The sequence below is a fragment of the Rhinatrema bivittatum genome, chromosome 6, assembly GCF_901001135.1.
Source record: "Rhinatrema bivittatum chromosome 6, aRhiBiv1.1, whole genome shotgun sequence".
In the NCBI taxonomy this organism is placed as follows: domain Eukaryota; kingdom Metazoa; phylum Chordata; class Amphibia; order Gymnophiona; family Rhinatrematidae; genus Rhinatrema; species Rhinatrema bivittatum.
Window position 1 is genome coordinate 186,037,689 of NC_042620.1, and position 27,750 is coordinate 186,065,438.

Here is a 27,750-nt window from a genome sequence, read left to right on the forward strand (position 1 = left end):
CCAAGCTTTATCGCAAGGGAACCTACAACTTAGTTAACATCCGTACTGGTGATGAATGGAAGACAGCCTTCAATACACAGGATGGTCACTTTGAATATCTAGTGATGCCCTTTGGCCTGTGCAATGCCCCGGCTGTCTTCCAAAACATGATGAATGACATTCTGCGGGACCTTCTCTACAAATGTGACGTTGTATACTTAGATGACATCTTGATATTTTCCCAAGACATGACCACTCATTTGGAGGATGTCAAAAGAGTGCTGCAAAGACTCCACGAGAATCGTCTATACGCTAAGTTGTCTAAGTGCGAGTTTCACAAGGAATCAGTGCCTTTCTTAGGGTACGTAGTTTCCAACCAAGGTTTCCAGATGGACCCACAGAAGCTGGAGAGCATTAAGAAATGGACACAACCCACAGGTCTAAAGGCTCTCAGATGATTTCTGGGTTTCACCAACTATTACAGAACATTCATCAAGAACTACTCCTCACTAACTGTTCCGCTTACAGCTATGATGAAGAAAGGTGCCAATGTTGCCAATTGGTCTACGGAGGCAGTAACAGCATTCCAGAAATTGAAGGACACCTTCTCGAACAAGCCATGCCTAGACCCTTCATCGTTGAGGTCGATGCCTCAGACATCGGCATAGGGGCCGTGCTAAGGCCTTACACCTGTGCTCATTTTTCTCCCGTCGCTTCTTACCATTGGAGAACTACAGAATAGGAGATAAAGAGCTCCTGGCAATAAAGATGGCATTCGAGGAGTGGCACCCTTCGCTCGAAGGAGCACAACATCAGATCACAGTCTTTACAGACCATAAAAACCTGGAGTATCTCTGCCACGCACAGCGCCTAAACCATAGGCAAGCGAGAAGGTCCCTGTTCTTCAACAGATTTGACTTTGTGCTGAAATACCGCCCTGGAGATAAGAACATCAGAGCAGATGCTCTATCTCCGTCATTCCTCTCCGAGGACGTTCCAGATGAACCTCAGCATATCTTCGACCTGAAAGAGTTATCTTGTCAGCTACTCACCCAATACCTGCGGGTAAAACCATCATATCCAAGAACCTAAGAAAAGAGCTGTTTGCATGGATTCACGACTCCAAACTGGCTGGACACCCTGGTCAACGCAGAACTCTGGCTAAACTGCAGAAGTATTATTGGTGGCCCACCATGAAGGAAGATATGTTCTCCTACGTTGCTTCATGCTCAAATTGTGCCAGACAGAAACCGCCACCCGGTCGTCCTTAGGGCATACTTCAACCCTTGCCAGTACCAGACAAGCCATGGACACACATTGCCACAGACTTTGTGGTAGACTTACCACTCTCAGGAGGAAACAACACGATCTGAGTAACAGTAGATCGTTTCTCAAAGATGGCTCATTTCGTGGCTCTCCCTGACTTACCCACAGCCATGGAACTTGCAAAGCTTTTCATCACGCACATCTTTCGCCTACACGGCATGCCAAGCACATCGTCTCTGATCGAGGAGCCCAATTCACAGCTAAGTTCTGGAAGGCATTGTGCAAAACGTTTGATATCTCTCTCGACTTCACCTCAGCATACCATCCACAGTCTAACGGGCAAATGGAGAGAATGAATAGGACACTCAAGCAGTTCATTCGTGCCTATGTGGGCATAAGAACATAAGGAATCGCCATGCTGGGTCAGACCAAGGGTCCATCAAGCCCAGCATCCTGTTTCCAACAGAGGCCAAACCAAGCCACAAGAACCTGGCAATTACCCATGCCTATGATGCAATTAATAGCATGGCTATTCCCTAAGTAAATTTGATTAATAGCCGTTAATGGACTTCTCCAAGAACTTATCCAAACCTTTTTTGAACCCAGCTACACTAACTGCACTAACCACATCCTCTGGCAACAAATTTGAGAGCTTTATTGTGCGTTGAGTGAAAAAGAACTTTCTCCGATTAGTCTTAAATGTGCTACTTGCTAACTTCATGGAGTGCCCCCTAGTCAAATGATTGGGCTGAACTGTTGCCCTGTGCTGAATTCGCCATCAACTCTCATCCAGCATCGTCAACTGGATCAACACCATTCAAAGTGGTCTACGGACGACTACCATTACCACACTACCACTTCCACTGTCAGTGTTGTCCCCGGCAGCTCAATCTACTGCCAAAGATATTCAACAACTATGGACTCAGACCAAAGAGATGCTTCATAAAGCAGGACAAAGAGCAAAGAAAGGCTATGATGCTGATCACTACAAGGCTCCAGATTTCCAGCCTAGTGACAAAGTCTGGCTATCCACAAAGCATTTAAGACTCAAGCTACCTTCAGCTCGTTTTACTCCACGCTACGTTGGACCCTTTCCCATTCTCCAACGACTAGGCAATCTCACATACAGTCTGAAGCATCCACCAGCATTGAAGATTCATAATGCATTCCATGTCTCACTATTGAATCCACTAGTCCTTAGTGAGTTCTCAACCAAGACACCTGAACCTACACCAGTTGATGCAGAAGAAGACATTGAATACAAGGTAGACGCAATCCTTGACGTAAGAAAGAGAGGCAGAGTATGGGAATACCTCCTGTCATGGGAGGGTTATGGACCTGAAGAAAACTCTTGGGAACCTTTGGCAAATATCATGGATAAAGAGATGCTTCAACAATTCCACAGAATGCATCCTCAGAAACCAAGACCAGGTAGGAGGTCTGAGGGGGCCCTTTGAAGGGGGGGTACTGTTGCGTCCGTCGGTCTCAGACAGCTTTGACCCTTGTGCCTCACCTTTTTCTCAGCTCTCTCCGCTAGCCTTGGGAAGATGGCTACCGCTGCATCTGCAAGCCGCTCTCTCCGGCGTCCCCGGAACAGCTATGGCGTTGCTTCCTGCCATGTTTCTCCGAAGGGCCTCCTAGGGTGCGCACGTGCGCGCTACCCACGTCTTTATTCCAGCTATGACGCGAACCTCAAGGGCATCCTCCTCAAGTGACGTCACGCCATCCGGGTATATAGCCTGTACTTCTTTGCTAGCTCATTGAGTTAGCAATGGATTGGTCTCGGCCGGTCTAAACTACTCTGCCGCTGGAAACTCTCTCTCTGCCCTTCGGGGTATTGTCTAATCTGGGTACCCGCTCCTCAGGGGCCCTCTGCTTTATTTCAGGTGCCTTACTGGGATCAGGTACTCGCTCCTGGAGGGCCTGCTCTCCCTGCCTCGGTGCCTGTACCATCTACTTCAGCCTGGTGGAATCTCTAACCTACAGCTACCATTTAGTGAGTATTCTAACTCTCAGTCTGTCTCATCTACAGCATTGCCTTGCATGGGAAACCTACACCGGAATTCCCTATACCAACGTGGTGAGAAGGGTTCCCTTTGCCAAGGGTCCCGGGACTGCTACCTCTGGCTCACCTCACTACTGCCACCTCTGGTGGTACACATCAAGCAGTACAATAAAAAAGCTAATTCTGTATTTGTGCATCCTGTGTCTAGCCCAGTACTGTGGCTCCCCACGGGGCTCCTCCCCGTGGGCGTGGTCATCTGCCACAGTACCCAAGAATCCACCCAAACACCGCTAAACCATAACACTGGGCATGGGCTAGGACAGGATACAGACTCAGGCTGGGGACTGGATGCAGGCTTAGACTGGGGACTGGATACAGACTCCAGCAAGGAATTGGATACAGGCTCAAGCTGGGGACTGCATATAGTATACCAGTTGAATCGGGGACAAGGGCAAGGACTGGGAAACAGACAAAGAACTGGACAGGGAGGCACAAGACAGAACAAGGACTAGACAAGACTAGACTAGGCAGGGACAGGATTGGACTAGTCAGAACAGGCAACAATGAACAGTGAAGCCTAGCAGGACACAAGGCTGGGTATGACAACCTAGCAGGCCTGGAGGCTGTAAAGTAAGGCAGAGAGGCCCAGGGGGCCAGAGAGTAAAGGAGGCCTGGGAGGTGAAAGAGCAAGGCACGGAGGCCTGAGAGGCCACAGGTTGAAGCAGGAGATCAAGAGAAGCCCCTGGGCAAGGCAGAACGCCTGGTTAGGCCTCAAGGCAAGACAGGAAGCTTGAGTAGGCCACAAGGCAAAACAGGAATGTGAGAACAAGGTGGCCAGGTCAGGGAGCCAAGGTGACTCAATGAAGAGGTAACTAGGTACTGACAAGGCAGGGTTAAATGAGGCTGAGGCTTGGGTATAGTGTAACCAGTGAGGAGGTCCTTGACAAAGCTATAGGCAAGGTTCACTGAGGACTCCTAGTGGAGGGAAGACTGTGCAGCAGGCTGAACCTTGGCACAAAGAACTAGTGTAACAGGCAAAACTGTGATAGCAATTAGTGAAAAAAGGATTTTATAAGTTACTTTTTAAGAAGGTTAAAACTTGTTATAGAATATGACAATTTCCCATTGATTTTACAATAAATTCTTTTCTCTGTATGTGACTATTGTAACGCCCTCCTGTTGGAAGTCCCTGTGAATACCCTTAGACCATTGTAATTGCTGTAAAATTCTGCAGCTCAAGTCTTAAGTGGGCAATCTAGATATGACCACATTATTTCTCTGCTAGCTAGGCTAAATTAGTTTCCAGTGCAACACAGGATCCAGTATAAAGTACTAATCCTTACAGAATCTAACACAGGAACATCCTGGGTGAGCTCTGCTTTACATTCTATACCCCTCAATCTAACCTCAGGTCAGCTAATAAAGGTCTGCTAGCCATTCCCTCACTAACAGGTCGATACAGTAACGTGCGGTTAAAGATTCCCCGTCTGTAACGTGCTGGGAGCGCACAATACAGACGAGTAAGGCGATCCAGCGATACAGTCTCCAGTTTCACGCGTCCTTAGCGCTTCGTAAAATAGACACATAACCCTTTCCGCACGCAGCATGTAAATGAACGAATTAGCTGTATAATGAAGGAATTAGCTATTCCCCTCCGATACTGTAACGGGCGCTGATATTATCTCCTTAGTAACCCGCTGTTTTGCTGCGGCCTTAACGTGTTAGTTTACCGCCTCCCCCTAGTAGGTGTTAGGACTGTGAGTCTAGTAACAAATCCATCGACACCGCTTAAGATACTCAAAAACAATAAAACACAATTTAAAAAAAAGCGATACAGAGATGATCGAGAAAATGTAATGCTGTGGGACACATAAAACCTGTCAGAAAAAAAAAAAAAATTTTTTAAATACCTGTCGGAGGGCCGCGTGGGTCCAGGCGGCCGGCGGCGGGAGCCGGGGGGCGGGTGGTCGCGTGTTAAATCTAGGCCGGGTCGCACAGACGCGCATTCATCCAGGCGGAGGAGCCTGGATGAATGCGATTCGGTGCTCAAGGCAGTCACATGCCGTGACGTCGGGCGTCGTGACGTCACGCCTTGAGCGCCGAATCGCAGGGGTCGCACAGGCGCGCATTCATTCATCCAGGCGGAGGAGCCCCCACCGGCAGTGAATGAATGCGTGCCTGTGCGACCCCTGCGATTCGGTGCTCAAGGCAGTCACATGCCGTGACGTCGGGCATCGGGACGTCACGCCTTGATCGCCGAATCGCAGGGGTCGCACAGGCGCGCATTCATTCATCCAGGTGGATGAATGTGCTTCTGTGCGACCCGGCCTAGATTTAACATGCGACCACCCGCCCCCCGGCTCCCGCCGCCGGCCGTCTGAAACTAACGCGCGTCCACCCGCCCCCGCCGCCGCCTGGAACAGGCGCCCACCCGCCCGCGGCCTAGATTTAACACGCGACCACCCGCCCCCCGGATCCTGCCGCCCGCCGGCCGCCTGGACCCACGCGGCCCTCCGACAGGTATTTAAAAATTTTGTTTTTTACACTTCCTGGTGCCTGTCATTTCAAATGTCATTTGAAATGACATTTGAAATGACAGGTACCAGCGCACCCAGGTTACTGTATAGGCGCTGTATTAAGCGCCTATACAGTAAAATGGGTTGCGCGGGCATAACCCTTCCCTAACGCTTCACAGCCGCGGCATGCATTTGCATGCAATTAGAAGAAAGTATCAGGCGCTAGGTCAAGAGAACTGTGCGTGCAGGGAGGAAGGGTGCGCCTGACACTGCCGCACTGTTTCTACCATGGCCTTACAGTATCGAGCCGTAAATCAGGCACATTTAAGAGCAGTCAGCCATCTCTATTGCAGGTCCAAAAATCTGGAACAGAATACCAGAACAATTGAGGCATCTGTCAAATCAGAAACTATTCAAAATAAAGCTTTAAAGATCTGGCTTTATAAGTGGAGATAAGATAAAGACATGTAAATACTTCCAAGATTTCCATACATAGGAGGCGGGCCTCTTTGAAAGGAAAGGAAGCTCTAGAATGAGGGATCATAGAATGAGGTTGAAAGGGAGTAGACTCAGGAGTAAGGAAATATTTCTTTACAGAGAGGGTGGTGGATGCATGGAACACCCTCCCGGTAGAGATAATGGAGGCAAAAACAGTATCTGAATTCAAGAAAGCATGGGATAAACACAGGGGATCTCTAAAGAAGTTTATGGGAATTGTAAAGCTAAATTAGTTAGGTGGATGAGTAGACTAGATGGACCATGTGGTCTTTTGCTGCTGTCACATTTCTGTTTCTATGTTTTAATTATTTAAAGATCAACATCTCAAACCTATCCAAAATGTATTGGTTCAATATCGGATACCTAAACACATACAATATTTATATTTGCTTTTAAAGAAAGGGATTTTGAAATTGACTATGGTAAAGAATGAAGTTGAGGAGTGTGAGAGGTTTGAGGAGATCCTGAGTTATGAGGATGGGAGGATGAGCAATCTGGTATGTAAACTTATGCCTATCCTCTTTACCAAGTATAGTAACATAAACCATTATACTGTGGGTGCTGTGGACAATTATATAGATCAAAATAACCCTTGCTGTAGTTACACAATGTTAGGTTCTATCTTAGGAATTACTACTCAGGAAAGAGATCTAGGTGTCATAGTGGATAATACATTGAAAATGTCGGCTCCGTGTGCTGTGGCGATCAAAAATGCAAACAGAATGTTAGGAATTATTAGGAAGGGAATGGCAAATAAAACAGAAGATGTTATAATGCCTCTGTATCGCTCCATGGTGAGAACTTGAATACTCTGTGTTGCGCAGGACGTAGACCCTTGGGCCGAGGTGGGGTTGACGCTACCCGTAGGAAGGATCCTATGGGTCCCCACCGTCGATAGGCAGAGTGGGCTGACTGACAGAGGGCAACTGGAGCTTCACCAATACCAGCCTGTTGTGACCATCGCTGCCCGATGTCTCCACTCCGCCCTTCTTACCTCTTTGGCGACGACTCCTGCGGCTGACGGACGTTTGGCTGCCGCGGCGTCTTCCTGCCGTCCTCTCCGGCATCCCCGGACCGGCTTGGGTGCTGCCTCCTGCCATGCTGTTCAGCTGCCTAAGTGTGCGCGCGCCACGCAGCCCTGCTTCAAGTACCTTCAGTGGCGCGAACTTCAGGGGCGTCCCCCTGTGATGACGTCATGCATTCAGAATACAAATAGCCTACGCGATTGCTAGCTTACGAGTTAGCAGGGAAACTCCTTCGGATGGGATTCGCTCTCCAAACCTAGCTACCCTGCCTCCACTTGGACCACTCTATTGGGGTACCCGCTCCTCGGGGGCCTCTCTCTCTCTTCTCTTTCAGGTTGCTGTCTGGAACTGGTACTCGCTCCTCGAGGGCCCAAGTTCCTGGACTCGCTACCTGGACTTCACTTCTGCCTGGAAAACACTGCTGCCTATACCATCTATGAGTTACCATCTATATCTCTCAGAGCTGTTCCCTGGAACCAGGTACTCGCTCCTTGAGGGCCTGCCTTTACTTCAGCTCCTGTGCTCCATACTGAGAGACCGCTGCGTGAATACATTACCAACGAGGTTCTAATCCTGAACTCTGTATTCACTGCTGCTACTCACGATATCAGTTTCTCTGCACTACAGCACAGCCATTGTGGGATCGCTGTTCCAGAGCCTGAGGAACTACAAGCCTAGCCGGGCCATATTCCAGCTCACTACCGCCACCTCTGGTGGCTCACCATTACTCTTCTAATAAAAGATCTAACTGTGTGTGTCCTAAGCTGAACCTGACCTGTGGCCCCTCACGGGACCTTCCCCCATGGGCATGGTCATCTGCCACAGAGTCCAGGGGTCCATCCAAAATCCTTACAAACAATAACAGATTGCTAACTCCATGGATCCGGCACAGCTCAATGCCCTGCAGGCCATACCAGCCTGGCCCTGCGCATTTCAGAACAGCAAGATGCATTGGAGAAGCTCACTTCAGCGTTTCACCAGCTGCACACACAGAAGACCCAAGGCGCTACTTCCAGAAATGAAGGTCAGTTACAGGAAGTAACTTTAAAGACTGCTGTACCGCTGGCTGCTCCAGTTCGTTTCTCGGGAGAGATTCGAAAGACCAGGGGCTTTTAAAACCAGTTCTGCATGCATTTTGCTCTACAGCCTTCTCAGTTCCCTACAGCTTTCTCCAAGACTACGTACATCCTTTCCTATCTGGATAGAAGGGCCCTGTCTTGGGTGTCTATGCTGTGGGAACGAAAGGATCCTATTTTGCAGGACATAGATGGATTTTTGGACTTATTTAAATCCATTTTCGATGATCCTGCTCAAGTTACTGTTGCCGGTTCTGCTTTGGTGGACCTGAAGCAAGGCAACCGACCACTGACTTATTTTGCAATAGAGTTTAAGACTCTTGCTACAGAACTCTGCTGGGACCCCAAATGCCTGAAGACCCTCTTCTTCAGAGGCCTGGATACTTGTTTAAAAGACGAGCTGGTCGCTCGCGAAACACCTGACTCGCTGGACGAACTAGTGGCTTTGGCCACTCGGATTGATCACCGCCTTCATGATAAGGTGAAAGAACTCCGGCCTATTAAGAAACCTGGTCTGAAAGAGGCGAGTGCTAAACCTGCACCTCGGATGGTTCCAGTAATTCCTGCTGCCAGTGAAAATGAACCGATGCAACTTGGTCATGGACATTTGACTTCCAAAGAGAGAAGACATCGGAAGAAGCATGGGTTATGCATGTATTGTGGTCAATCGGGCCACGATGTCCCTACATGCCCAATTCGTCCAGGAAACGGCCCTGGTCACACATTGCTTCTGATTTTGTAGTCAATTTACCCCCTTCCGGAGGAATGAATACCATCTGGGTAACAGTTGATCGCTTCAGTAAGATGGCACACTTCATGGCGCTTCCTGGCTTACTCTCAGCCTTGGAGCTTGCGAAGCTCTTCATATTGCACATATTTTGCCTTCACGGCCTACCTAGTAGTCACATTGTCTCTGACCGAGGATCTCAATTCACGGCAAGATTCTGGAGGACTTTGTGCAAGTTATTTGACATCCTTCTAGACTACATATCAGCCTATCATCTGCAATCAAATGGCCAAACAGAATGGATGAATAGAACTTTGAAGCAGTTCATTCATGCCTACGTCAGTTCCCTTCAGAATAACTGGGCCGAACTGCTACCATGGGCTGAATTCGCCATCAACTCTCATCCAGCAACATCAACTGGATCAACACCTTTTGAAGTGTTATATGGACACTCTCCAACACCGCCACTTACACTGAAGCTCTCAGTGATGTCCCCAGCAGCTCAAGCTACTGCTGATGAAATCCATAACCTGTGGGTTCAGACAAAGGACATGTTGAACAAAGCGAGTGATCGTGCTAAGAAGGGGAATGCAGGTACAAACAATTGAACAATCATAAACATAACCAAAATCAATATGTGTGTAATTTTATTTTATTTGTTATTTTAGTTTGTTTCATTTTTTTAGTTCATCAATAAAGGATAAAAGTACAATGGTAAAGCTAATCTCGTATCCTAAACTGTTACAATGACAAATGGACATGATTTATTACACTTACCAATTAATATTGTTTACAAACTATGTTACTGAACATTAATGGCACCTGTGTAACTTGATATACTTTAGCATCATTTTTATGCCTTACTTTAAACCGTTGTGACGGTACCCACTGAACGACGGCATAGAAAAATGTTAAAATAAATAAATAAATACAAATACTATGACGCTCACCATTCTCAAGCACCAGTCTTCAAACCTGGAGATAAAGTCTGGTTATCTACCAAACACCTAAGACTGAAGCTACCCTCCACTCGGTTCGCTCCTTGCTACGTTGGACCATTTCTAATCCTCCGACGTCTTGGCAACATCACCTATAGTCTGAAGCTACCACCTGGACTCAACATCCATAATGCTTTTCACGTTTCACTCTTAAAACCGCTCATTCTCAGCAAATTTTCTTCCAAGACTCAGGAACCACCAGTTATCAACGCAGAGGTTGAAGAGATTCTTGATGTTTGAAGAAGAGGCAACACACTTGAATACCTTCTTTCATGGGAAGGTTTTGGCCCCGAAGAAAACTCTTGGGAGCCTCAAGCTAACATCCTTGATAAAGAGATGTTCCGTCAATTTCACCTTGCGCATCCTTCAGAACCGAAACTTGGTACCCGAAGAGGAGACCGCCCTTTGAAGGGGGGTAATGTTGCGACCGTCACTGCCCGACATCTCCACTCCGCCCTCCTTACCTCTTTGGCGACTCCTCCTGCGGTTGTCGGATGTTTGGCTGCCCCGGCGTCTTCCTGCCATCCTCTCCGGCGTCCCCGGACCGGCTTGGGCGCTGCCTCCCGCCATGCTGTTCAGCTGCCTAAGTATGCGCACGCCATGCGGCCCTGCTTCAAGTACATTCAGTGGCGCGAACCTCAGGGGCTTCCCCCTGTGATGACTTCATGCATACAGGATACAAATAGCCTACGCGATTGCTAGCTTAAGAGTTAGCAAGGGAACTCCTTCGGATGGGATTCGTTCTCCGAACCTAGCTACTCTGCCTCCACTTGGACTACTCTATTGGGGTACCCACTCTTCAGGGGCCTCTCTCTTTCAGGTTGCTGCTGGAACCGGTACTCGCTCCTCGAGGGCTCATGTTCCTGGACTCACTACCTGGACTTCACTTCTGCCTGGAAGACACCGCTGCCTATACCATCTGTGAGTTACCATCTATCTCTCTCAGAGCTGTTCCCTGGAACCAGGTACTTGCTCCTCGAGGGCCTGCCTTTACTTCAGCTCCTGTGCTCCATACTGAGAGACCGCTGCGTGATATCAGTTTCTCTCCACTACAGCACAGCCATTGTGGGATCGCTGTTCCAGAGCCTGAGGGACTACAAGCCCAGCCGGGCTATATTCCAGCTCACTACCACCACCTCTGGTGGTTCACCATTACTGTCTAATAAAAGATCTAACTGTGTGTGTGTCCTAAGCTGAGCCTGACCTGTGACCCCTCACGGGACCTTCCCCCATGGGCATGGTCATCTGCCACAGAATCCAGGGGTCCACCCAAAATCCTTACAAACAATAACACAGCTCTTGTTCCCCACGGGTTGAGCCTTTGGGTACCAGGGCCGGCTGGAGTTAGGTGGGACTCCATGTTAGTCGTCAATGGGTGGATGGAGAGGTTAGCTTAGAGGCAGCAATGGTGAAACTGAAGAGTCTGCACTGGACGAGGCGGAGTCCCGGAGACCCAGGCGCCAAGAGGAACCAAAGTCTGACAGGGTGCACCCGAGCAAGAACAGGCCGAAGCCTGAAAGGCCAAGTCCAGGGCGAAGACAGTGGAGCATCACGGAACAAGCTGAAGTCAGGGCACGTGGCTATCATGGAGAAAGTGACAAGGCAGGCTGAGGTTGAGTCCAGGAAAGAAGCAATGGCATGGTCAAGCTAAGCAGAGGTCTGGACTAGGAGATGATCAGTAGCGTGGTCAGGCGAAGTGGAGGTCTGGACTAGGAGATGATCAGTAGCATGGTCAGGCGAAGTGGAGGTCTGGACTAGGAGACGATCAGTAGTGTGGTCAGGCAAGGCGATGGTTGGGTCCAGGAGAAGATCAATAGCGTAGTCAGGCAAAGCAGTGGTCAGGTCCAGGAGAGGATCAGTAGCGTAGTCAGGCAAAGCAGTGGTCGGGTCCAGGAGACGATCAATAGCGTAGTCAGGCAAAGCAGTGGTCGGGCCCAGGAAATCAGTCCATAAGGAAAGCTGGGTAGCACGAACACAGGAACGAAGAAGACAAACCAGGAACACGAAGGAATCACCAGGAGGCAACGAAGTACACAACTAGTGTGGAGACCTGTTGCAAAGGTGACTAACAGGAGCTGAGCCCGGCCTTATATACCGGAGCTTCAGCGACGTCATCATCCAGGGCTGCAGCCAAGTTCCCGCGGTGGGCCCTTTAAAGGAAGCAGAGATGCACGCACGCCTACAGGGGGCGCAACGCTGGATGGCTGCGTCTCTCCACGGACCATGTGGAGAGGCCCGCTGTGGAGCACAGGAGTCCATTGTAGAACCAGGAGCACTGGGGACAGCCCGGGGACAGAGCCGGCGGCCTACAGCAACGAAGGAATTGGAGCTAGATGCTGGATTAGGCTGCAGAGGGTAAGAGGGCCTGGCTGCGACCGGCACACGGAACACTCTGTGCAATTCTGGTCACAGCATCTCAAAAAGGATATAGCTGGACTGGAGAAAGTGCAGAGAAGGGCGACCAAAATGATGAAGGGCATGGAACGGCTGCCCTATGAGGAAAGGCTAAAGAAGTTAGGGCTGTTCAATTTGGAGAAGAGATGATTGAGGGGGTATCTGATAGAAGTCTACAAATTGAACAAGTTAATGTAAATCAGTTATTTACTCAGATAATAGAAGGACCAGGGAGCACTCCATGAAGTTAGCAAGAAGCTAATTTAAAACAAATAGAAGAAAATTCTTTTTCACTCAGTGCATAATTAAGCTCTGGAATTCATTGCTAGAGGATGGGGTTACAGCAGTTAGTATAACTGGGTTTAAAAAGGTATGGATAAGTTCCTAGAGGAAAAATCCATAAACTGCTAGTACGGTAATTAATAAACAATAGTAGTTTGTGATTTATCTAATGTTTGGGTACTTGCAAGTACTTATGACTTGGACTGGCCACTGTTGGAAACAGGATACTGGGCTTGATAGAGCCTTGGTCTGACCCAATATGGCATATATTATATTCTTATGTTCTTATCAGCAATTACATTCATTTGTGATAGGAATACGGCAATGTGCATAATTTTTGGTCATAGGTGTTAGACTCATGGGCCTCTGGAGGGATAGGACATCTTTGGCTGGATTGAGGAGATTAGTTAACTAACCTCTGTCTGCATCTTGATTGACAGTAGCACAGATGTGAAAAGAATCTCCTCATACTTGCAGGGAGAGCAAAATACCTGAGATTGTGGTGCTGGAACATCTTACTTTTGCACTTAAGGAGAAATTAGACATATATAAGAAAATTTGGTCTCTGTATTGGGTTTGGAAGGGGGAAATATTGGACGGCTCACACTAATTACATGTCTCACCAAGTATTTATGGTGTCATTTTTAAGCCCATGTGCTTTTGTAAACAGAGATTACTGTTGTAATTTGAATTTGTTGGTATGTGGTATATTTTGTATCAGATTAAATAGTTATAAAAAAAATAAAAAATCAAGACTGGTCTAAAATTTCATAGCAGAAACTAAATCACTTGGCAGCTCTACATTTGTCCACACAATAATCACTGCAAGCAATAATAATTTTTAGAGAAGGTAATTGCTACCATCTCTAGCTCCTAATGAAAAGGACTCTTTACTGGTGATCATTACTTGTGAACTGTGATGTAGAGTGGGCAAAACTCTTCCTCTCTAGCAATGAGTTGCCCTCTTAAAATTGCCTTATTCTTATGAATATCAGTGGGAAATTAAGACACCCTACTTTTTCTCCCCTAAAATGTCCCTTTTAAGAACTTTCATATGTGAATAAATATGCAGAATCGGGAGGACTAGAGAAGTTGGCAATATTTAATGGAGAATTGAGTGTGTTGTGCTTCATGCATACTAACTTTTAAAAACTCAGAAGAATAAGGAAATATAGGGGAGAAAAAACGAGAATGTACTAATTTTCCACTCAAATGCATTGAAGTAGATGAACTTTCCAGGAGAGAATAGAAAAATATAAAATATGTGATACACCATCTTCAGCATTCCGTAGATGCTTATGATTTCCTTCCCCCTATCCTAAGATATATGCATCTACCTCTCCGCCCCCCCGCCATCTTTATCTGTATACACTTTACATTGTACCCCGCTCTGAATGTAGGAAGGGCGGGAAATCTGTTTTAAATAAAATAAATAAATAAATCTCAAATAGAAATAGTTGGAAACACCACCTCTTTAGTTCAAGGATTTGCTTCTCTGGTCATCGTAGGCATAATAACTTGGGCAGGTTCCTTTAGTCACAGCTTTCTGGCACAGAAAAGAATTTTGAGACAGCTCCTCTTTCACAGTTTTGGACGCAGCAGAGTGATTGTAAAGAAGGGTCAACCTGGCAACAGCTTCTACTTCCTTTACTCGGGCTGCGTTGCGGTCACCATGGATGAAGATGGTAGCAGTGCCTTTGTGGATGAAGAACCAGTCTTACTTCATAGAGGTTCTGGTTTTGGAGTGAGTAAAATTCTTCTTTTTTTTTTTTATAACAATCTCTGCTCAGATCTTAACTATTTTTACTTCCTCCTTGTTGCAGCACCGTGTAGATGTAGCATAATGACCAGAATGATACAGGCAGTACTTTGTTGTTCCTTTCCTTTTGTTTACCTGTTGTTATGCTAATTTCTTATTAAGAGACTCTGTTCCATATGGTAAGAAATTCTTTGTTTTCATAAAATGAGTCAATAAGGAATTCCCAGGAGCCCCTGAACACCCACTCCATTGTGTTTATCTGCAGTCCAGAGTGACCTTGGCAAAAATGATTACTCAGTGTCTCAGGAAAATAGAGCTGGCTCTAATCCACAAGGACCATTCAAGATCTGCAATTCAAACTTACAATTTAATGTATTGTAGTATATTAATATGAGTACATAAGATTGTCAGCCACAAATGCCGCTTTGCTAAACCCACTACTGGATTTAAGTATCTGCTTTCATTGTAGCAAAATACATTTATTTGTATCAGAGCTGTAGCCAGGCCATTAGGCACCTATGGCCAAGTGAAAAAGTGCCCCCTCACCCTGAACACAACATAAAACACCATGAGTTGGGAGACTTTGTTACATATAGGGGCTTTGATTTTTATTTTGACCCAGCAGTTTGCTCTTGCTCCTTTGGGCTTCCAGCTCAGTTGGATTCAATAAGAGAATCCTGGTGCCATCATGAGCCTTTATTCAAAAACTGAACTGGAAACCCAAGAAACCAGACTCTGCATGCCATGCAACACCAGAGAAAGAGAAACAGAAATATATTTCCTTCTGTAGTGAGCAAAATAAAAAATATGATGAGCCACACATTCCCAAAGCTGATATATTCCAGTCACTAAAATGAAGATAAAATGCTTTTTTTCTACCCTGGCTGTGTTGAGTTTGAGGCAGAGTGTGGACTCTTAGTCGCAGTGTTCATAACTCCTCCCATGGGGGAGGGGCCCCGTGGGGAACCACAGCGATAGGCTAGACTCAGAGAGCAGACACTGGAGATGGAAAGCTTTATTATACTGCTGTAGAGAGATGTTAATAGTGGAGGAAGAAATGGCACTGAAGTCCAGCAAGGTGCCAATACACTCAGACAGCCTCAGATGAAGTAGTCTCACCCAGATGTACAAGGTTGGTAGTGTTCTGCAGAGCGGGATAAGCCGAACCTGGTGGGTGGAAATGGAGAGCTGAATCATAAAGGAACTCACTGAAGAGTAGTTCAGGAATCCTCCTGGTAGATGATGAAGGTGGGACCCGAGATCCGTGGTACGGATACTCTGTGCTGGATAGGCCCTCGAGGAGCGAGCACCTGGAAACACAGATTACTGAAAAGAGAAGAGAGACCCCCCGAGGAGCGGTTGTCGAATTAGGAGTAACCCCGAAGGGTAGTTGGAAGCGAGAGGCCCCCGAGGAGCGGGTGCCCAGAGCTTCTTCAGGAGTGAGATACCCTGGAGGGTAGCGAGGAGTCTAAGTGTGCAGCTTAGAAGCGGTCAGAGTAGCTTAAACCAAAGTCCTTGCTAACTTGTTCATTAGGAGCAGAGTAGAGGCTTAAATACCCGGAGCTACTGACGTCATGCGGTGGGGACGCCCCCGAGGTTCCCGCCATGATGTGTAGGTAAGCGTAGGCAGCATGCACACACGTGCCCTAGGAGGTTATGGGAAGGAGCATGGCAGACGGGGACACCCATGCTGAGTTAGAGATGCACTCTGCACTGGAGGCAGCCTTCTTACCCATGGAGGAGGAGAAAGGCAAAAAAGAGGTGAGGCAGAGCGGTCGCAGCCATCTGCGACCAAGAGACGCAACAGTACCCCCATTCAAAGGGCCCCCCTCCAGGACCTCTTCCTGGTTGTCTGGGTTTACGTGGGTGTACCAGATGGAATTGGCGTACCGTGTCCTTATCCATGATGTTGGCCAGCGGCTCCTATGAGTTTTCTTCTGGTCCATAGCCTTCCCATGAGATGAGGTACTCCCATGTCTTGCCTCTCTTACGGACATCCAGGATGTCATCCACGGCATATTTATTTATTTTATTTTATTTAACATTTTTCTATACCGAACTTCATGACAAGCTTCATATCAGGCCGGTTTACATCAAACTTAGGGGTTAACTTAACAAAACCATATAACAAGAAGGCCGAGGTGCAGTTACAAATAACAGGGAGAATGAACTTGGGGGCTAGGGTAGCCAGGAAATAAAGGACAGAAAAAACTGGAGAATGAACACGAATGAATATACAATGGCTGGGTCGGGCATTTAGACTGTTGAGCTAAATGAAAGAATTGTTGCAATGTTAGGCTTAAGGGAAGGCTTGGACGAAAAGCCAAGTCTTGAGTTTTTTTCGGAAGGTAGTCAGGCAGGGTTCTAGTCTTAGATCAGTCGGCAGGTTGTTCCAGATGATGGGGCCAGCTGTGGAGAAAGCCCGTTCTTTCGTGGAGGTTAGTCGAGCGGATTTAGTTGGGGGAACTTGAAGGGTTTCTTTGTGTGCCGCTCTGATGGGTCTTGCAGATGTGTATACTCAATATCGTCCTCTGTGTCCAGATTAGTAGGTTCTGGGGTCTTTTTAGAAAATTTGGAGAGCATCAAGGGTTTTAACAGAGAGACATGAAAGGCGTTGTGTATCTTCATTGATGAAGGTAGTTTCAAACTGTACGTCAGATTTCCCAATCGCTGAAGGATAGCAAAGGGTCCTACATAGCGAGGTGCAAAACATGCTGAAAGTAGTTTAAGACGGAGAAACTTGGTACTCAGCCAGACTTTGTCTCCGGGCTGAATCTGTGGTGCCTCTCGATGGTGAGCATCGTAGATCTTCTTTGCTTTCTGTCCTGCTTTAAGGAGCAACTCCTTCATTTGCTTCCAAAGTTGAGATAACTCTGTTACTGTAGCCTGGGCGGCTGGAGAAGCCATTGATAGTGGAATTGGCAGAGGAGGAAGCAGTTGTCGTCCATAGTCGAGTTGGAAGGGGGATGACCCTGTGGAAGTAGCAGGATGCGAGTTGATAGCAAATTCTGCCCACGGCAGTAGTTCAGCCCAGTCGCTCTGCCTTGAATTAACATAAGATCGCAGAAATTGTTTCAGCGTTCTGTTCATTCTCTCAGTCTATCCATTAGACTGAGGGTGGTAAGCATAGGTTAAGTCCAATGCGATGTCAAAGTTTTGACATAGAGCCCTCCAAAACATATGGTGAATTGTACTCCTCTGTCAGATAGAATATGCTTAGGCATCCCATGAAGGTGAAAGATGTGTTTAATAAAGTGTTTCGCTAACTCCACAGTGGAGGGTAATCCTGGTAAGGCTACAAAATGTGCCATTTTGAAGAAGTGGTCAACTGTGACCCAAATGATGTTGTTTCCGTTGGATGGTGGCAAGTCTACCACAAAGTCGGTTGCTATATGTGTCGAGGGTTCATCCAGCGCTGGTAGAGGTTGTAACAAACCCCAAGGACGTCCGGTTGGTGACCTTTGCTTGGTGTAAACAGTACAAGAACCCACATAGGCCCTTACGTTTTTTTTCATAGTTGGCCATCAATAGTACCACTGTAGCATTGCCAAAGTATGACTCTGTCCCGGATGGCCGGCCAGATGGGAATCGTGCGCTCACTTCAACGGCTTCTTCCTCTGATTTCTGGCCACAACCATCTTCCCAGCGGGAACCACATGAGTGGCTGCAAGGACCACTCTCCCGGGGTCAATGATATGACGGGGTTCGTCTGGCACATTCTGAGGGGAGAAGGATTGTGACAAGGCATCAGCCCGAGTGTTCTTCTCTCCCGGATGATACTTCAATAGGAAGTCAAATCTGTTAAAGAACAGGGACCATCTTGCTTGACTGTGATTGAGTCGTTGAGCATGTCTGAGGTACTCCAAATTCTTGTGATCGGTGTATGCTACTATTCGATGTTGTGCACCTCTAGCCAAGGACACCACTCCTCTAAGGCCAGCTTGATTGCGAGTAACTCTTTGTCTCCGATTCCATAATTTCTTTCGGCAGGCGAGAACCGCCTTGAGAAGAAGGAGTAAGAATGGAGCACATTAGATTCACTATACTGGCTTAAAACCGCTCCCACGCCAACTTCTGATGCGTCGACCTTGATGATGAATGGGCAATGTGGGTCAGGATGACGGAGGCAAGGCTTCTTTTGAAAAGCCTCTTTGAGCATCAAAAAGGCTGATATGGCTTCTGGAGACCAGTTGACGGGATTGGCTCCCTTTTTAGTCATGGCAGTTAGAGGGACTGTCAATGATGAATAGTTTTTGATAGTAATTGGTGAAGCCCAAGAAGCAGCGCAGAGCCTTCAGGCCTGTAGGCTGGGGCCAATCCCAGATACTTTCTAATTTCTTGGGGTCCATCTGAAACCCATTCTTAGAAACTGTATTCCAGGAAGGGTACAGACTCCTTGTGGAATTCGCACTTTTCAAGCTTTGCGTATAGATGGTACTCACGCAGACATCTTAAAACTTTCTTGACATCTTCCTGATGAGTTTGCAGATCTTGAGAAAAGATTAGTATATCTTCGAGATATACTACTATGCATTGATATAGTAAGTCCCGTAAAATGTCGTTCATCATATTTTGAAAGACTGCAGGTGTGTTACTCAAACCGAAGGGCATGACGAGATATTCGAAGTGTCCATCGTGGGTGTTAAAAGCAGTCTTCCATTCATCTCCTTTGCGAATACACACCAAGTTGTAAGCTCCTTTAAGGTCCAGTTTGGAGAATATCTTGGCTCCTTGGAGCCTGTCAAACAGTTCAGAAATTAAGGGCAGAGGATACCGGTCCTTGATGGTAATCTCATTTAGACCCCTGTAGTCGATGCAGGGATGTAAAGTGCCATCTTTCTTCCCTACAAAAAAGAAGCCTGCACCAGCAGGGGATTTGGAAGGTCTAATGAATCCCTTCTGAAGGTTTTCTTGTATGAAGGCGGACATAGCCTTAGTCTCAGCTACAGAAAGAGGGTAAACTCTTCCTTTGGGAGGTTCTGAATTGGGTTTCAGGTTTATAGCGCAGTCAAAAACCCTGTATGGTGGAAGTAGATCTGCTGCTTGTTTTGAGAAAACATCCTGGAAAGAGCCGTATTGTGGAGGTAAGCCAGGTAACGATGGTGTAGTGGGCATGCAAATGAGTGGTGAAACATTGATTAGCCCCCTCAGTGGTCTTTTATGGACTCTTAGCCTCCTGAGTTTGGTCTCGAATATGGCGGTCAATTTTCCCAGCCAGTTCCATCAGAGACTCAAGGGTATCAGGCAAATCACGAGCCACCAATTCGTCTTTTAAGCGAGAGTTGAGGCCCTCCATGAAGATATCATGTAGACATCCAGTGTCCCAATGGAGTTCAGTTGCTAAAGTCTTGAATTCAATCGCATAATCTGTGAGCGGCTTATTACCTTGCTGGAGATTAAGCAAAGCAGATCCAGAGATGGTCTGGCAAGCCGGGTCATCAAAGACAGACTTGAAAAGTTTTAGAAATCCTGGTGGGTCATTCAGGATAGGATCTTCACGTTTCCACAATGGTAAAGCCCAAGCCAAGGCTCGTCCCTCTAGGAAAAATAGGATGTAAGTGGGCTTGGATGCTTCTGTGGGAAAGAGGGTATGCTGTAAAGAGAAATGCATGCTGCATTGATTAACAAACCCTCTACACATCTTAGCTTCACCCATGAAGCGGGTAGGTGTGGATAAAGGTACAGTGATCTTAATGGTCACCACTGGAGACAGCGATTCTTTCACTGAAGTTGCTGAAGTATTCAGTTGTATTTTATTTATTTATCTTATTAATAATAAACCACATTTATTGAAGATGCCAACAAAGATATGTTTCTTGCAACAACGACCTTCATACGGGAGCCCAATCTTAATACATAAGACGTGTGTATTTTCTTTTTCACTTTAAATGCATGGGATTTCTAACCCAAACCAAAGTGAATAGCTCACCATATATGTTAAATAATCATTGGGTTTGTTGCAGTTGTGAACCTAACCGGTTTTTCTTTTTCTTATTCTTTTTCTCTTTTTTTCTTATTTGTAAAGTTCACAATTTTTCAGTGAAAAAAATAAGAAATTAATTGAAGTGTGAACTCTACAAATAAGAGAGAAAATTGTGAACTTTACAAATAAGAAAAAAAGAATAAGAAAAAGAATAAGAAAAAGAAAAAACGGTTAGGGTTCACAACTGCAACAAACATTATTTCCATTAAAAACTCCATTGATGAAACATACAAAGATACCTCCATGATACTTGACTCAATAAAACAACTCCTATCAAATTTAAAATTAATAATCAATATTGATAAAACAGAAATAATTATCATGAACAAAAAATCCAACTTAATTCCACCACCTCAATTCATTGCTAACAATCAAATCAATTTTATATCCCCTGTCAATCACACCAGAAACCTTGGAGTTATCATGGATAAAAACCTTTCCTACAATATGCACATAACTACTAAAATCAAAGAAGGATATCACAAGCTCCTAGTTATCAGACGTTTAAAACCTTTCCTAAATTCATTGGATTTCAGAACTGTCTTACAACTCTATATGAGGCCCACCTAGTTACTTGAGGTGAGGTTTAGGTAGGAGTGTAGGGGTTAGGGAGCCACTTTGACATTCAGAGTGAGACATACGAACAGACAGTACACTCTTGTGAAGATTTAATGTCCTTCGGAGTGAGGAAACTCACCCAAAGATGAGATTTGTACAATGTTCTCTCCACCTAGCTTGATGGACTCTCTACCTGGGTAACATCAATCTCATATAGAGGTATTAATACCTAACTACTATAAGGGCCTTATAGCTAATCTCTCTCTCTCTCTCTCAATAGTGAAAATGCTATTTGTGAAAACATCACAAAATGCAAAAAAGCCATATCGCACAGCTTAACACAAATGAAAAAGGTGTAGTTAAAACTGTGCGATATTGCAAAGCCAGCCCTCTTGGACAGAAATCCCAAATTTGCATCGCACCATGCGTTATAGTGCTTTTCACATGCAAAAACGCCATATAGCACTTTGATAAATGACCCCCTTAATTGGTAAACATTTCATAATTTAGAAAGTGGGGCACAGCTACAAACTGGAAAATCCAAGGAATATTCTGATTACCATATTTAAATCAGCTCCTCCAAAATAATTGTCAAAGATGTTTTATTTTAAATAATTTTCAAAACCAGGGGAGGGAGAGATCTGGTTTGATTATTGAAATTGAGGGGACTGGGTAGAGGAATAGGTGGCTGTAATCAGGCACATTCCATCTATTCTGAGTTTAAGTGGGTGAGCACTTGGACCAATCAGACGTGTTTGCCAGTGTTCTAATGAATCCTGACTCATCCTCTCACATTTGTAGAGTGCATCTGGAAAATGAGGATTCAAAACAGTATCACACATTATTTGTGTCTTCTTTCTGTGCCGACAGGAAATAGCCCTACTAAAGGGCCTGAACAGAAATGCTACCATTGTCTGTATGGAGGAAACAGAACTGCTTGTGGTAGATAAACAAGACTTTTTTGACAATAAGTTAGATGTGGAGCTTCAAAAAGAATGCTTGTATCGTTACCATGTCTTAAGGTAAAGTTCATCCCATTACATTGTGTTAATTTTTATTAATAGTACTTTTTCCTTATTATTTAGTGATCTTTTCAAGTACTAGGGGCTGTGCCTCTGCTTGCTTTACTCACCAACCCCATTGGTAAGCTCTCCACTCTCTACTTTATGTTCTTGCCTAGGCATAAAATGCAAGGAATGGCTGAGAGGGGCAACTGACTGATAACATACTGATAGATTGCATGGTTACCTAAGGAAAGGAAGGGCAGGGACAGAGTTATAGAATTCCTGACCCTGACCTGAGCATGCTTGTATTTTAAGGGAAACCCTAAACAAGAATAGTTTAGAAATGTATGCCAACTTCAAAGAGTACATTTTATGACACCATTACCAGTATGCATGTTATAGAAGCTCCAGGAATGTGCGTGTCTTGTAATTGCTGTATGGAGGTGAAGATATGGGGTTAGGTGTCTATATGTGTATTGGGCTCGGTGGAAAACGTATGGTGGGGTGTGGTTTGATAGACTTGCAGGGATGTGTGTGGAGGAATGAGGGGTGCGTGTGTGTGTGTGTGAGGGGATTCTTTCTCCCTTTACACCTTCACTATGTCCCCCTCTCCCTCTCCCCTCTCATGTATGTGGGGGGTTGATGGTGGTGTAGGTGAGGTGTATGTGGGAAGCAATGGTAGTGTGTCTGTATGTGTGACAGAGTGTAGGTGTATATGCCGGGAGATAAGGAATGTGTGTGTGGTGGGGGGAGGTGGTGGTATGGTGTGTATGTGTGTGTGTTGTGGTGGGAGCTGGTGGTATAGAGTTGTATATGGTTGGGTATGCGTATATAAGGGTGTGGAGTGTAATGGGAAGGTGGTAGTGAGGGTGTGTATGTAGGAAAGTAGTAGGGGGTGAGTATATGTATAGAGGTAGTATGTGGGTTGGTTAGTGTGAGATGGACGTAATTGTGTGTGTTTGTGGTGGATGGTGAAGGGTGGGGTGTACATGATGATATAGGTGGGTTGTCTAAAGGTGTGTGTTTGGGGTGAGTTGTGGTGTAGTGGAGTGGTGTGTGGGTAGTGGTAGGTGCAGGAATGCAGGAGTTAGGGTGTGAGTGTGTGCATGCGGGCACACACACTCTGTCCCCCTCACACGCTTCTCTTCTCCTCTCCTACCCCTTCCCTCACTTTCTCCATTCCACTCCCTTTTTCTTCTTTCACATTTTTCTTCCCTCTCTTAAACTCTCCACTTCCTACTGTTTCTTCCCCTTCTCTTGTGTATGGTTGGGAGGGATGTGGTAGAGTATGAATGTGTTACGAATTCAGGAGGTGGACCCCTGTTCCGAAGTAGAGTTGGTGTTACCCAAATAGATAGCGAACCCATTAGGTCCCTACCGTCGGAGGGCAAGGCTCAATGTGATGAGTGGCCGGATCCCTACAGGAGGGATCCGGCCACTCAATGTGATGAGTGGCTGGAACTTAGGGCCGGAGTTCCCTAAGTTCCAGTGGCCGGATCCCTACAGGAGGAGCCTGTAGGGATCCGGCCACTGGAACTTAGGGAACGCCCTGAAGACTAGTGAAGGTCTGGATGCAGGCGCCTCCTGCAGGTCGGGGGTTCCAGACAACTGGCACCTCCAGCTGGTCGGAGATAGTCCGGGAGTAGAAGTTGAAAGATAGTCCAAAACCAGTCCAAGAGTCGAAGTCCAGAGAGCGGTCCAAAGCCAGTCCGGGAACAGACGGGAGAGAGGTCCGAAGCCAGTCCAGGGGCAACACAGGAGAAAGGTCCAAAGCCAACCCGAAGTCAACGCCAGGAACTCACCACAGCCAGTCCAAGGTCAGGAGCCAAAGAGACAATCCAACAAAGAGAAGGAGCAGAAGCGGGACGAAGAACCAAACAAGTCCAGGAACACGGGCACCGGAAACCAAGCACGAAGCCTCAATACCAAGGCAAGGTCTGAGGAGCAGACCTTGCCTTAAATACCTAAAATGAGGGAGGAGTCTCAGGAGGGAGCCACGACAACTTCCTGTCATGGCCCCTTTAAATCTTATCTTCAGCTGCACGCGCGGTTCTAAGGCAGCTAGGAAGGGGAAGGAGTCATCTCAGCTTTGTTGGGCCCTGCGGCCGGCCTAGCAGCGGCCATGGCCGCGGGGAGAATGCCAGAGGAGGCCCCCCTGCTCCTACAGGAGCCTCCGGACCAACCCAACTCCGTGGGTGAGTCTTTGGCTGCGGCTGCCGCGGCCGGCGACCATAACAGTACCCCCTCTTTTAGGCCTCCCTCTAGAAGGCTTGGGTTTACCTGGATGTTCAATGTGAAAGTTCTGGAGAAGCGTTTTATCCAGGATGTTCTTAGCAGGCTCCCAAGAATTCTCCTCCGGTCTGAATCCTTCCCACGCTAGGAGGTATTCCCATATGTTGCCTCGTTTCCGGACATCTAGTACTTCATGTACTTGATATATAGTTTCCTCTTCTGTCCTGGGTTGAGGAACGTCAGGAACCTTCCGATGAGGCCAAGAGAGAACCAGAGGTTTTAAAAGGGACGTGTGGAAGGAGTTATGGATACGCAATGTGGCCGGCAACTGCAGTTGGTAAGTCACAGGACCAAGCTGTCGCAGCACCGGAAACGGTCCAATATAACATGGTGCAAGGCGCATGGAAGGAACTCTCAACTGGATATGTCAGGTACTAAGCCACACTCTCTCTCCTGGACGGAACCATGGAGCAGGTCGCTGATGCTTGTCAGCAAATGACTTGGCAGCATGGGCCGCTTTTTGGAGCATGTGTTGGGTCTGAATCCAAAGCTGCCGCAACTGTACCACCGTGAGTTGAGCTGCAGGTGAAGGCACTGCCAAAGGCAAAGGCAATGGCAATGGAGGCCTGGGTTGCCGTCCAAACACAATCTGGAACGGGGATGCCACCGTGGAGGTACAAGCATGAGAATTATGAGAGAACTCAGCCCATGAGAGGAGTGTTGCTCAATCATCTTGACGGGAATTGACGTACAGCCGAAGAAATTGTTTCAAGGTACAGTTAGTACGTTCTGCCTGACCATTTGCTTGTGGATGAAACAGAGTCGTGTAGTCCAGAGAAATGCTAAACCTTTTACAAAGATTAAGCCAGTAACGAGCTGTAAACTGAGGTCCATGATCTGATGCAATGTGTTGGGGAAGACCATGGAGACGAAAGATATGGAGCATGAATAGTTGAGCTAGGCAAGGAGCAGACGGGAGGGAGGGTAGCGGGACAAAGTGGGCCATTTTCGAAAAACGATCCACTACTACCCATATCACGGTATTACCCTCTGAAGGCGGAAGATCCACAATAAAATCAGTGGAAATGTGTGTCCATGGTTTCTTGGGTATGGGTAATGGCTGTAAAAGTCCCCAGGTTTTTCCAACAGGGATCTTGTGTTGTGCACAAGTTGGGCAAGAGTCCACATAAGCTCGAATATCCTTGCGCATCTCAGGCCACCAATAGTATTGTTGAAGGAGAGTTTGCGTCCAAGCTCTTCCCGGGTGTCCAGCAAATTGTGAGTCATGCCCCCAAGCCAGTACCTTATTACGCAGTCTTTTAGGTACAACAGTTTTACCAGATGGAACGGTAAATGTCGCAGAAAGGGTGATACATGCTGGGTCTATAATGTATTGAATAGGTTCCTCAATATCCTCTGTAGAAAAGGACCTGGATAAAGCATCTGCCTTAATACTCTTTTTGGCTGGTCGATATCGCAATTCAAAATTGAAGCGCGTAAAAAACATCACCCACCGAGCTTGCCATGGGTTCAAGCATTGGGCTTGCTGGAGATACACCAGATTTTTATGGTCCGTGTGGACTGTAATATGATGTTGAGCACCCTCCAGCCATTGACGCCATTCTTCAAATGCTAATTTTATAGCAAGTAGCTCTTTGTCGCCGATAGCGTAATTACATTCTGCCGATGAAAACTTCCTGGAAAAATAAGAACAAGGATGGGCAGTTCCTGTGGTGTCATTCTGGCTTAAGACAACTCCGTCTCCTTCGGCTGATGCGTCCACCTCGACTACAAACGGGCATCTGGGATCCGGATGCCGAAGGCAAGGCTTTTTAAGGAACGAGTCCTTAAGTGCTCGGAATGCTTCTTCAGCTTCCACAGGCCAAGACTCAATGTTTGCCCCTTTCTGAGTAATAGCCGTGAGAGGTGCAGCTAACTTTGAGAAATTCTGGATAAAACTATGATAGTAGTTGGCAAAACCCAGGAATCGCTAAAGAGCACGTAATCCATTAGGTTGAGGCCATTCTTGAATGAATTTTAATTTGGAGGGGTCCATTTGAAAACCATGTTTGGAGATGATATATCCCAGAAACTGAAGAGGATCTTGTTCAAAGATACATTTTTCAATTTTAGCATAAAGATGATTCTCTCTTAGACGTTGTAAAACTAGAATAACATGTTGTGATGTGCTTGTAGGTTAGCAGAAAAAATCAGAATGTCAATGTCCCTGTTTTATTGTAACTGCAACATTTCATGTTCTGCAACTGTTAAAGTTTATTGTATTATCTCTTTGTTCACCCCTTGTTAAAATGTAAACCGACATGATGTGATGCCTATCGTGAATGCCGGTATAAAAAAACAAATAAATAAATACATCCAGGTAGACTATCACGCAAACATAAAGCAAGTCTCGGCATATCTCATTAATGAAGTGCTGAAACACTGCCGGAGCATTAGTCAAGCCAAAAGGCTTAACAAGATACTCGTAATGTCCATCTCTGGTGTTGAAAGCCGGCTTCCACTCGTCCCCCTCCCGAATTCTGATGAGATTATATGCTCCCTGCAGATCCAACTTCGAGAACACCTTGGCTCCCTGTAAACGGTCAAAAAGTTCAGCTATTAATGGTAATGGATATCGGTCCTTGATAGTAAGGGCATTCAGTCCTTGGAAGTCAATGCACGGGTGCAGGGTCCCGTCTTTCTTTCTGACAAAGAAGAAGCCAGCCCCAGCTGGAGATGTCGAGTGCCTAATGAATCCCTTCTGTAAATTGTCTTGGACATATTCAGACATAGCATGGGTCTCCAAAGCAGATAGAGGATAGACCCTACCCCGAGGCGGAATAGCTCCAGGGGTTAGATTGATGCTACAGTCAAATTCTCGGTGTGGAGATAAAGTGTCAGCAGATTTTTTTGAAAACACATCCGCAAACTGTGACAGCAGTCCCTCAAGGCGAGAGGTGCAAATGAAACTACCGGAAGAGTTGGATCCTTTACTGCAGGTCTCAGGGCATGCTGGACCTCAGTGGAGAAGTTTTAAAGATGTCCAGTCAAACTGAGGATTATGCTGCTGCAACCACGGAATACCAAGAACTATAGGGTGAATGGCTCTTTGGATAACATAGAAAGAGATATTTTCGGTGTGGTTTGGTGCTATATGGCATTCCATAGGAACTGTATGATGGGTTATTCTCCCCGGCAGGGGATCTCCGTGAATGGAAGAGATGACTAATGGCTTAGGACACAGATGAATGGCAATGTGCAGTCGTTCCACTACATCTTGAAGGATGAAGTTTCCTCCGGCTCCAGAATCAACTAAAGCCAGCGTAGAGAATTGGTGATCTCCAAAACACAGGGTGACATGCAGAGTTAGTGGGGGAGCCGGGGAAGCGATGCCTAGAGTTACTCCCCCAGTGGAGCCTAGGCTTGGGAATTTCCCGGACGAGTAGGG

The 27,750-nt window shown here is 46.5% G+C and overlaps 1 protein-coding gene across 2 annotated transcripts in view; it reads left to right on the forward strand.

Annotated features, from left to right (window-relative positions):
- Window positions 1-27,750, forward strand: part of CARF (calcium responsive transcription factor) — a 435,125-nt gene that overhangs the window by 349,867 nt on the left and 57,508 nt on the right. For both annotated transcript variants that reach the window (XM_029606288.1, XM_029606289.1), the window contains 2 exons: window positions 14,354-14,510; window positions 21,937-22,088. In XM_029606288.1, coding sequence (XP_029462148.1) covers window positions 14,354-14,510; window positions 21,937-22,088 — 309 coding nt within the window. The remainder of the gene's footprint in view (window positions 1-14,353; window positions 14,511-21,936; window positions 22,089-27,750) is intronic.